This window comes from Accipiter gentilis, chromosome 8 (assembly GCF_929443795.1).
Source record: "Accipiter gentilis chromosome 8, bAccGen1.1, whole genome shotgun sequence".
Lineage (NCBI taxonomy): Eukaryota > Metazoa > Chordata > Aves > Accipitriformes > Accipitridae > Astur > Astur gentilis.
Window position 1 is genome coordinate 28,214,479 of NC_064887.1, and position 12,636 is coordinate 28,227,114.

General features: G+C 38.9%; 1 protein-coding gene across 5 annotated transcripts in view; it reads left to right on the top strand.

Moving 5' to 3' along the window:
• Positions 1-12,636, top strand: part of CDC14A (cell division cycle 14A) — a 70,365-nt gene that overhangs the window by 1,220 nt on the left and 56,509 nt on the right. For 2 of the 5 annotated variants that reach the window (XM_049807764.1, XM_049807762.1), the window contains exons 1-3: positions 15-417; positions 976-1,066; positions 12,058-12,133. In XM_049807764.1, coding sequence (XP_049663721.1) covers positions 312-417; positions 976-1,066; positions 12,058-12,133 — 273 coding nt within the window. In that variant the 5' untranslated portion in view covers positions 15-311. The other 3 variants (XM_049807761.1, XM_049807765.1, XM_049807763.1) reach the window with 3 other exon arrangements.

Consider the following 12,636-nt stretch of genomic DNA (forward strand, 5'->3'; position numbering starts at 1 on the left):
ACAAAGGCTCACTAACGCGGTTGCTAGAGCGCCGCCGGTCGCCTGGTAACCGCCCGCTGTCTCTTTATCCGGGGGCGTCTCCTGGCTGGGGGCGGGGTGGAGCGGAGCTGAAGTCCCTGCGGGCGCCCGCCCGCCTGTTCGCTCGGCGGCTTGCCGCGTCCCGGAGCTAGTTTTCGTCTCCGCTCCCGTTCCTATGCGGGCTGCGGCAGCGGCGCTCCCAGCAGCGGCGCTCCTGGCGGGCGACCCCTCCGGGCAACGGGTCGCTTCCCAGCGAGCGCGCCCCGGCCACGCCGGGGCTGCCCGGGAGCGCCATGAGTTCGGAGCCGCCCCGCGCCTCGCTGCTCCGCGCCCTGTTTAAGATGGAGCCAGCGGCAGCCGCCTCCGAAGTGCTGGGGGGAGCCTCGGAGTTCGTGAAAGGTGAGAACGGGCCGGGGAGCCCTCCCCGTCCCCTGGCCGTGGGGGTCCCGGTCGCCGGAGCCTCCCTCAAAAAGGAAACCCACTGGCTTCTTCGCGGTCTTCCCTCCACCTCCCTCCCCCGGCTCCGTGGGCTCTCCTGCGTGCCTGGCTCGGCTTCGGCCCCCTCTGCCTTGCGGTTTTCGCCAGCCGCCTGCCCCTCGGCTGCTGCGGGGCACGCCTAAGCCGTTCCTTCCTCCTCTCTTTTCCGGTAAGAAGCGGGGCCGGCACCTGTTGGTATGTGTTGCTGTGTTCTGGGTCAGAAATCTCCCCCGCCCTCCTGAAAGTCGCTCCCGAGGGGTGCCCGGCCGGTCGGAGCGGGGCGGGGGGGGGTCCTGGTGGGCAGGGCCCGCGGGCGGAGCGGGCGCTCGCGCTCCCGCCACCGCTCACGCAGGAGAAAAAGGATCAGCGGTGCCTCTTCCGCTCCCGGGCCGCGGTGGGGCGGCGGGGTGACGGGCGTGCGGTGGGGAAGTGGCGGTCTGCTTTGTCAGTCCTACGCTGTTGCCCTAATCTGTCTTTCAGATCGGTTGTACTTCGCTACTTTACGAAATAAACCGAAAAGTACCGTAAATACCCACTACTTTTGTACCGATGAGGAACTGGTCTATGAAAAGTAAGTGTTGTGATCTGTTTTGCATACTCGAAGTGATTGCCTGAGATTCTTCGCAACACAGTTTAATACTTTTTAGAGTATTTTTGCTCAATTTAGCTACTTGCACAAAGCACGAGTATAAGGTTAGCCTAAATATATATAGCCTAAATACATTTATACATTAGCTGAAACTAGTTAACAAGATTGCTATTAAAGAACACCAACAAAAAAACCCACAAAACCAGCTATGAGGCCAGTTAAATGGTTTAAATTGTGGTTGAGCTAGGGGAAATATATCTGAGCTTTGTAAGATTTGTTTATAAGGTGGAGAAGATCTCAAGACTAATTACATCTTATTAAATGGTGTCTTAAAGACTCATACTTGGTATGAATAGATGAAACAATAGTTTGTTTTATATGTATTTTCCTGTATAGAGAGTATGAAGTGATCATCTTTTATATAGAATCGTGAGAAGGCAAAGCTTAAATGTGCTTTTGAAGAACATCTGCACCTTTTTTTGTAAGTCTGCAGAAGGTTTTGAGACAGCACTTCCTGTCGGCTTTTGTAGCTTTAGAACGGCAGAAAAAGTATTTTCTGTGAAGTAAAAGCTTCATGTGTTTGACTTTCTCTGTGCTGTCAGTGTCCTCCAAAAGTAGAATTGATTATAGTTGTGAATACTATTAAAGGACATAAAATGCACTAAACAAAGTAATCGCTCTATGCTGTGGTTAAAAAAGTAGTTGCCCTACACTGTGTTCCAGATTACCTGTTTCGTGTGCGATGATATATCTAGCCACTTGACAAGGGGTTTGCTGCAGCACAGGTGAAACAAAAAATATGGTCTTTTATTAAATATAACTTTCTTTCCATATGAGTTAAACTTGTGAGCATCGACCTTTCTTCCTTCCCTTCTCCAGTGACTTCAGTACTGCTTCTGTGAAGGTGTAAACCTATCTTCCTTGGTTTCTAGCTTACTTTCTATGCGCAGCTTACAGTTTTTAGGGTTTCTATTCTACACACATTTTTGAGTCTTAATTATCTTAAGCTGTGTGTCTTCTACTGGAGTTCCCAGAGATTCATTCCCAAAGTTGACTTTTGTAATGAACTGCTTGGATTGGGAGTAGTTTCTGTAATTAATTAATTAACTAATTTAGATTGAAAGGGACCTCAGGAGTACCCTAAGGCAAGGTTGACCTAATATTAAAAGCAGAATTTGACTGGAGAAGGTCCTTAGTAATTTGTGTTACATGAATATGTTCCACTTTCTTTAATGAAAGAAAAATTTGATCTTGTATCTCTTCTAAGACTTCTGTGTTATGCTTGACCTGAGGTATTTTGTTTCTAACTATTAATAAGCTTCTAAGAAGGGTGAAGGAATCTTATGTGGGATTTGATCTTGAGGGTGGGAAGGGGGAGCAGTTCTGTACTGTTAGTTACAGATGATTGTACTAACCAAGGACTGTAACTGGGGTATTTTGTGTGAGGACAGTATCATATTTTTTTTTAAAAAAAGAGAAATTGTGCTGGTGGTGGGGGGAGTAATTTTCTTTAACATGTGTAAAGGAAATTCAGTAAGTATACTCCTTAACCCAATCACCTCTTAACCACATATCAGGGTGTGTAACTTTATACCAGATATAACTACAAGATAATGGAAGGAAGCAAAGTTTCCCTTTGTCTTCTAGGACGCATCTAAAAATTTTGGGGATGTAACTCATGGTGTATTTTCTGAATTGATAGTTCCTAATCTATGTGGCCTTTTTTAAATGTATCATCATATATCTGATACTGTAATAGTAGTCTCCCTTTTGTGCTCTCAAATTAAAATACTAAAGCATAATATGAGGTAGAAATTAAGTGACAGTCACCAGGTGATATGAATGAATTTTCTTTAGCACTGTTGTAAAAGAGTTAGGTTATTAAACTTTGCCCTGATACTTGTATTGCAGCACCCATCATTATTAATACATGCAATATTTGGTAGTAAAACCATGCCTGATTTTATTTTTGTTTTTTTCCTCTTTCTTTTCCCTCTCATCTCCAAGGAAGTTTGTTGTCTCAGGGAAGTAAAAGCAAGTGTCAATAGGGTTACCACTTTATCTGTTCTTTTAATGTCTTTCTGAATTTGGAAAGCTAGGGACAAAATGAGGAATAGAATGCAACTCTCTTGGTTCCTGGGGAACCTGATTTTACTATAACTTTCCTCTTCCTTATGCTTATCAGCAAGCCAGATATGAGTCTGTTATGTTTTAAGGCTGCACAGCAAAGTGAGGAGTCTGACATCAGGGGTTGTGTATAAGTAGTAGTGGAGTGTAAATTTAATGGAACAGATCAGATATTCTGCTCATTTTCTCAAAAATGCAGCCTTCTTTCTGAGAAAATGACTAGAAATATTTGCTACATGATAGCAAAATAAACATTTGGAAGTGAGTTTTGAAGTGCTGTAGCTCAGAGCAGTGGTTTCTAGAGTCTTCATCAAAATGGCCTGCCTGTGCTGTTCTTGCTGATCACAATTTTGTGGCCACTTCTGCTTTTTTAATCAAATGAATTGTTCGGATTGTTGCAAGGAGGAGGATAGGAGATGTTGACTCAGGCACAAAATCCTCAGCACCTGTGATGTATATAAGTAATTTTGTTAATACAACTGTTTATTGACTTAATTATGTTTAAATGCATCATTCCGGTGACAAGACAAATATAACTTCATTGTGCATGGAAGTAAACTGCTTTTCTTTGGGTTGTTATTCTGTTAATTTTAGTGATAATGCTTAAGTATAAAGTGTTACAGAAATTTATTTAACTGACTTTACTGAGGTGTCAATCTGCTTTCACTGAAGCAATATGTGATCTGAAAACCTCATGAATATGCAGATTTGGGGTTGTCTGATTACAGAGAGTATGCTATTGGATCACATAGTACTTAAAATCTCACTGCCTTGCTTCCCTTTTTTTTTCTCTCGTCTCTCGAAGAGACATAAGGAAGTAATAGTGTACATTAATAGTACACCCCATTTATTAAACAGACAGCTGTAGTGCTAGATCTAATGGTTTTGGAAGTTTTGACCTGACTTGCTCTTGCAGCTTATCATGTGATTTATCGCTAAATGGTACATGAAGTGTGGTTATGTAATCTTGAGTACTTTAGCCTTCAGTTTCTACTTGAAGTTGTCAGCTGTTCTAATGAATTCATACCACTGTCTTATTTAAACATTCACACTTTTAAAAATAATAAAGATAGGCTTAAATGCTTTTAAGAACGTCTCAAATGCTGGCTGACTAGGAACTCGCTACTAGAACTGTCACCATTTCAGTTAAATGTGCTGCAATTTAACCTTGAACCTATTACGCTAGGGAAATGGTATGTAAATTTCTCAGTTGAGGGAACAAGAAACCTAAATGAATTTATCCACTTCTGAATTCTTGTTTTTGATTGTTCTGTTTCTGTAAGATTGTCAGTCTCTTTCTGAAACTCTCCGAGGTCCCTCCTGAGAAAGTCTGCACTACTGCTTAATAAGAGAATACAATCTTTCAGGGTAACGTGGTGCAGGTAGCTATTACTTCAAGAAAAATCAGTTAATGAGAAATAATCCAGCTTGATGAAGACTGTCATTTGGCAAATAGACAAGCCTTGCCTTGGCAAGACCTCAATTAATGAGTTAGGCACTAGTAAGAAGCTTTTTATTCTCCAAGAATAGCGTCTTTCATGTTTCACCTTTCAGTAAACAGATCTGGGTTGAGAATACTACACTTGACTGGTTAACTTGGCTTTCACATATTTTTATCAAAGCAACTTTTGATGTCCTTTTTATTGTTGAGTAGTTTTCTCAAACAAAATTAAAATTTAGATAATGAAAGCCAGGAATCTGTTACTGATAAATTACAATGGCAACTTTCATAAATCCTAATATTTTTATTCAGTCATTTGTTCTGGCTTTGTATCTCTTGTATAAACAGCTTTTGCAGATCTAGTCTCTGACATCTTGTGAATGGCTGTAAAAGTAATATGATATTCTCTGATATGTTTTACACTAAAACTTTGTTTCAAGCCATGGTATGTTACTTTCCCATTTCACAGCAGTCTGAATGTTAGCTGCTTCTTAGAGTTCGACCAGCACTAGAATAAAACTCTCACATGCTTAGCTACAACAATATTAAATGACTACTGTTCGGACTTTGGCTTGTAGGACTTGTTACCTTCACTGCATGTGTATATGCAAAGAAGCAGTTTCTCTTTCCTTTGAGAAGAGTAAGGGTTAAGTTGTTTGTTTGTACTTTGGTTAAATGCTCCTTTTCTGTGGCTATCCAGTAACAGTACTTGCATAGGAAACCTGAACTTCTCCATTGTTCTGTGGTTTATATCCTTTGAAAGGAAAAAGAAAACTTAAACTTAGCCGCGTTACAACAAACAGAGCTGTCACTTCACACGGAGAACAGGATGTTCCTTGTTCACATCAGTAGTTTTTGAAGACTTGAACCTGACTATCGAATGACCAAGATAACGTAGTAAGCTGAAGTCCACACAAAAAAACTTAAGAAATTTCCCAACTTCTAATTTCTATCAGTGTGAATGTAAATACAGAGCAGAAAAACCTCATAGTAATACAAGCTTTTGTATGTCTAAATCTTACAGATGAGTATTAAGAGTAGTACTCCAGCTTTATTTTGTTTTCCATCTTGAAATGAGAGATTTTAAATTCACTGCAAACAAGCAAATCAGAAGATCTAAGAACTTGAGTGTCAATTTTTTCCTTCAGACACAAACTACTGACATAATATTATATTTGAAACTTGTAAAGTGCTATCCCTTAACACCTGTGTTGTTTTCTCCAGTCCAACAGTTTTGTAAATTTTATACCCGCACATTGCTTTACCATATCTGTCTTCTCTTCTGCGTATGGAAAAGATAAAAGCAGTTGCCAAAAGTATTGAGGATTTTTTGTTTGCAGTAAAAAGGGGACCAGGATAAAACAGATCTGTTTTCTGGCCTCCAGTTTTATATTTGATAGGAGTGTAGCTTGATATAGGAAACCCCTTATGAGAAACTTGGCCTCTGTTAAGATGACCTTTTTTTTTTTCGATAGAAAGTGGGTTTTTAACATGACCGGAAGAATCTTCTATAGGGAAACTTTTTTTAATAGGAGAACTTCTTCGCTGATGCTTTGTTCTTGACGTCATGGAGCATTGTATCAAAAATGCATATATCTGGAATAGCTGTTTAATTTTCTATAATTTGGATCTATGAGTTCTTGTTGGATTTTGAAGAATCAGGATCTTGAGGATTTGGAACATTCAGGGAGAAATGGAGTGAGTACCTGGTATTTTGCATAATCCAGAGCCTCTGCATTATTCCTACTTTCAGATGCAGGCAGTGAGGTGATACATAATTTCTAGGGTTATATTTGCTGTATCATCCTTTGTCCACTCAGAATTGTGCAATCTCTAACTAGTAATAAGTGTTAGGGATTGTGTCTCAGTCCAGATAAGAAAGCTCCTAGCAATTCATGTGTTACTGGAATTGATGGAGCTAAAGCAGGTAGACAGTGCTTTTGAGCATCCCACCTTTTTTCGTGCGCTTGAGAAATAGGAAGGAGAAACACACTTCAGGAAACAGGAGTTGGAGAAAGAATACTGAAGAGGTAATACTTCCTGACCAGCAGTTAGGTTGTAATGTATGTGTGGGCTGATCCTCTTGGCTTTCGTCCAGAAACTTTGTTGCATGTAAGATGCGTTGAGTTTATGATTTGAAGCATTTATCCATAGTAGCCAGTTGGCCACTTTTGCAGTAGCTGGTTCTTGTCCTGCTTAATGACTAGATTCAGAGCACATGCACCAAGGGCCTTAGAATGCAGTGAACTGAAGATTCCAGTCATCCAGCCTAGGAAAGGGGGACAGAAAAGCAAGTGGAGAATGTTTTTATTTCAATTCACTCTCATTGCTTTATTTTAATAGTAAGCTGGATCTTTGTAAAATGCTGAAAAATTAGTGTAGCTTTGCAGTTAGGAAGCTGTATTTCTGCTAGTTCCTGAAGTTCTGTGGTTAATGTTTTGGTTTGAGTAATTGCAAGCTTGGAGTGCTCTTTTTCTGGCAGAAAAATGACTTTATATGGTTGCTAGTCTCCAAGAAGGCAAGCTTCCTACCTAAGGGAGTAGTTGTACTCTAATTCTGGGGTAATACCCCAGAAAATTATTGCGATTGTTAAACTGTTAAACTTGTTTTCAAGTTACTAAACCAGTTATTGAGTAAGCTGCTGTGCAAGTAACATCATCCCCTCTGAGCACTATTGAACTGACTTGGTGGATCTCTCCTCTTTTTTTTTTTTTCCCCCCTCCCAATATGGTAATTAGGCTTTGGACCATATTCAGACCATTGGAAATGCCTACACCCTGGTAGGAATGCGTGCATACCCTCGTGTTCAGCATAGCAATAACACTGAATTTACACTGGTCTGTCATGAAGAAAAGAATCCTGAAATAGCTTTTCAGATAGGAATCTCCTATCCTTTCATCTGTACCTCTGTTGCTATATCACAAAATTGTAAATGAATGGCCGTATAAAACTACTGCTCTGGTGTATACATCTGAGGAAAAAGTATCATGCTTCTGGGGTAAAGTATAAGTAGTGCAATTTATCTTTGAAAGATAACTTGATACCTTGGCCGTAAATAGATTGGCTGTGATGTTAATGTGGAGGTTATCAATTCATTTCAAAGTCTGCCAGGCTATAGGATTCCTTCATTGACCATAACCAGACTCCATCCAATAGCTCAAGATACAAAAGCTGTTTATCGTTCTTCTACTGTACTAGGGTCAGTGGTATTCAAATGCTTAGTAAAAAGTGACTTTAGCATTCAGAAGAGGTGCTCAAGGCTTGAGCTGAGTCACGGCACCTTCACGTGGCATCCCATGGAACTGCAGTCAGAAACCACTTGAGTTGCTGTACTAAAGAGTTGTGGACTACACTTCTTTCACCATTAAATTTCCTGGAAGAATGTACAGTAACTGCTCGCATGACAGGGTAGACCAATGAGCTCTTTTTGGGCTGGCCTTTCTAGGTGGATGACCATTCCTATGATACAGTACAGCAAATACCTCAGATGTATAATGTCTATAGAATAGCTGTAAGAACTGATAGGAAGGGCTGGTTCTCAGAGCCTATTCTAAGGAGAACACAGGTACAAGAAACCTATGCTACTGCTTCCAGGTAGTATTTTTGAAGTAGAGTATTTAAATATTCATCTAGTATATTGTGGGGTTTTGCTGCTTAGTCTGAGAAGCATAAGGATAGCAAGTTTCCATGGGATGAGGGGGAAGAATAATTTAAGCTATCATCTAAGTACTTGCTTAAAACAAAATATAATTAAATGTAGATTAATACTATACTTGCCTTCTGTTCCTCATATCTGGTTCCCACCTCCATTGTAAATCACTGTCTCTCTTAACTGGCTTAAGCGTCAGAGGCGTCCTGATTTCTTATTGGGTATAAATGCTTATTAAAACATGTAGATACAAAGGAAGCCTGTTACTTGTAAAAGAGATGGAAGTAAAATAGTATTGGGTAGATTGTTATCAGTGAGTATCACGTAGGAAAGTTTGATGACTCTTATGTTTTTTTCTCTTCAACTTTTGTCAGATAAAATTCTTTGTTCAGATGACAACTTGGTGTGTTGTTTCTTCGCTATTCCCCATAGCCCCCATTTCCTATCTTCCACTTACATTTAACTCTGTCAAAATTCTGTTCTTAGGAAGAAAATCCTCTGGGTAAGTCAGGATCAAGTGTGTCTAATTCAAGTACAAAAATGGCCTGTTACACTAAAAGCAATGAGGGTGCATAAGATTAAACCCTTCTGTTTAAATGTGTCAAAGTGTATTTAGTTCTAAGGATATAAACTGAAAAAGGGTTTTGTAGATCAGGGTTCATTGACTTCAATACAGAGCTTTGTATTTCAGAACTCTTTGATTTGGAGGTTTGTAAAGCACTTGTTTCACTTAAACACATTAAAAAAAGGATATTCAAGCTTATTCCAGTTTAGAGGCATTAAGTGGGGAAAGTTAAAATTATACATATAAAAAATAACCTTTTTCCCTCACATATCTACCACAATGTTTTATCAGTGAAACCAATGGCTGGCTTATACTGCCTACATAGTGTTATGTAAATAACTTGGGAATTGCCAGTATTTGGTTTATGGGTAATAATGCTGGTGGAACAGCGACCAAAAGTGCCTTTCCTTTATGATTGTGTTTGGATCCTGAGAAACATCTTGTTCCTGCAGCATAGACAAACAGTGGTAGTACCAGAATCTTAAACGCTGATACTTCCCCCGCTTTGTTAAGAGAAGCACAGCATACTTAATGGTAGTAGGCGATGGAGAAATAGTTGGTCTAAGATTTACATCTTTAGCTTGGTGGCCAAGGGAATCTGAATAGCTTTATTTTGTAGGAATATAATTACTTCATGGATAGACTCAAATGTATTTTATCCTTATCCCCACCAAAATAGTAATTAATTTGTCTGTTGTCAATAAATTGATTTGTAAATTCATTTTAATGTGCTTTTCCTACAATTCTGTTTGAGTTTAATCATATGGAAAAGTAGAAGTGGATATATGACTTTGTACTGATGTACTTCTAGGAAATTAATAGTAATAATAACTTACTATTGAAAGCATGGCTGTAGTTCTTCAGTACTTTAGATGAACTGTGTATTCAGTTCTGTCTTTGAGCTGATCAAAGCTACTTTGCTCACACTAGTTTAAGAAAAAGTGTTCTGTATTCTAGTAACTATCATATTCCACACTTTTTCACAATACTTTTAAAAGTATTTTTCACAAAATAATATTAAAATCCTAAATTCTACTCTTCCATCATATATTTAAGTGAAATAATACTCTAAAGTTAATGGAACAAGATAGGGTTCGTGTTTTGATTTAGAGCAGGTGTTGGTGCAGCAGAACGGGAAGATATGTTAGTAAGCCTTCTATGTAGCTTTTCTAGAAGCTACATTAACTCTAGTATTGTTAGAGTTCCAGCTTTAACTTATTTGTCATAACTCATACTTGTCCTTCTTAGAATTTTTTTTTAAAACTGTGTGGATGGTTTTGTTTTAAAAATAGCTATAACTGTTGACCATATCTGGCAGGCTTGCCTAAGAAAAGGTGAGGAATTCTGAAGTTAAACCCTGCTTTACTGCTGCTGCAATTTTTCCTTGAGTGAGTTAACTTCTGTGCACCCTACAAATAAAGTCCTAATAGTTGGACAGCTTAGTCTTTGACCCAGCTAATGAGTTTCTGTAATTAAGCATTATGTCATAGCATTTTGTACTGAAGGGTTGAACTGAATCTTAGCAAACACTTATGTTGTTGTTTGAAATTGTAAAGTAGCTGATTCTGAAATAGCATTGGTGTGGCAGGCAGGCTACTCGTCCTGGATGTAAGTGTCTTTTTTGCACTGGGCTTGGCTTTTTTGTTTGAGAGAATGTGGGGAGGAAGATATTAGTAGAGTTATAAGCACCAAAAAGATAGGGAACTCCTACTTTGTTGTGGTGTCCACTTAGAATAGCAGAATGGCTGAAGCTGGAAGGCACCTCCGGAGATCATCTAATCCAACCCCCAGGCTCAAAGCAAGGTCAACAAGAGCAGGTTCCTCATAGCCTTGTACAACTGGGTTGTGACTCCACAGCGTCTCTGAACAACCTCTTCCCAATGTTTGACTGCCCTCAAAGTAAAAGTTTTCATGTGTTTAACTGGAATGTAATTAATTTTCCTGAAAAATAAACCCTCTGTCATGGGGGAAGAAAGCTTAAAGGGTACTACCACCTGCTCTATCATCTGATTTCAGTAAGTTTTCCCTCCTTTAAAGCCCAGAAGTCATAGAACATAGTTACCTTTTTCTTTTGTCATTCCCCAAATAATACACATTCCGATGCTGATGGCCTGTTTTGTTTGTCAATAAGCAAGAAGTGTCCTGTCTCCTTTATTAAAGACTTAAGGCAGAGCAGATTAAAACAGTTTAAGTTATAGTTCATTCTCACTGTAACTTATAACGTGTGCATCAATAGATTTTCTTAGACCATCAAGGTAAAGACTTCTCTACACAAAAAGGAAAAATATTGGAGAAAACTTGCAGTTTAAATTTTGAGCAATCTTGCACAGTGGGTGGGGAAGGAGAAAGTTCTAGAAGGTCTCATAATAAGTTGCTTGCATAAAGAGTGCTCTTACTTGTAAAGGTGTCTATATGAAGGGTTAGCTAGGAAGAACACTGTGAATCCCTACCAGGAACTTAATTTTATTGTGGAATAATTTTCCTGTACAGACTACTGCTGCTAGCTCATATGCTAAGGACAGTGATTGCTGCTTCAAAGGTAATATGAATGTTTAAGAAGAATCTAGAAGAAACAAGAACAATCAGAAGACATGAAATAAATAATAAATTGGAAGAACAGCCTAGAGATGAGGATTGGGGGGGGGGGGGGGGGGAGGGAAACATATGTAAAGTGTATATGTAATAGTGGAGGATGGGATACAAAGAAATGAATTTCAGACGGAGATCAAGACAGCTGTTATTAAATAAATTTTACTACCCACAAGAAATTCTGTTTGGCTTATTCTTCATAGTATTTAATGAAATATTCTCATATTCAGCAGTTGCGGAACCTTTATCTAGGATGACATCAACATGGCTTAAAGGGGAGTAGATCATGTCTTGAAGTTCTTCACTCTGTAGTTTTGGCCAAAACAGGACTGCATATCATGGGATGAAGAAAAAATTCTGTAGTTAGTGTCTGTATGTAACGGGAAGGGTAGTTACCAGAGCATCTTAAACTGAAGCTACAAATGCTTTCAAATTCATTGTTACTATCTTCCTCTTAAATGAATCAGTAAAGGGCTTATCTGTTGTACCATATATATTGGCTACTCAGTATCCCCCAAAGTTACTGCAGCTTTAACTATCAACACCATTCATTTGCTTAGCTCTTGTATAAATAACACTTTTTTTTGTTCTTTTTCTCCCAGTTTCTATGGAGACTTTGGACCTTTAAATTTGGCAATGTTATATAGATACTGCTGTAAACTAAATAAGAAATTAAAGGTAAGCTTTGTTTAAAAACAATGTTCCTATATTTTTGTGTTTTGAAATTCAACTAAATGTATCATCCAGTTTGAAAGTGGGTTATTCTTTGTTCTGAATTCTTTTTCCTCTGAAGAATGGAAAAAAATGAATATGCTGTCACTGTTGCTTTAATGAGGCACTGAAGGCTGTGTTCATCTTTTTTTTTTTTTTGTAACCTTACAGTTTCAAGACAATAGTAACAAAACCCACACTGGATATTTCATGGGTTTGCAGCATGGGTATGCTAGTATGAACAACTACAACAGCTATTAAAAAAACAAACCAACCAACCAAAAAAACCCTCACACCTGTGAAGAACAACAAAACATGGGCCCTGAAATTGCACTATCTGAACTAAGTCTCACTCAGTGGAAAAGTTAAAACTTCTAAATCTCATTCAATTTAATAAAATGTTGCTTCTAATAAGTGTTATGGAAATGTGTTTTTACACATAAAAAAATTGTTCCTTCCATCTGTCTTGG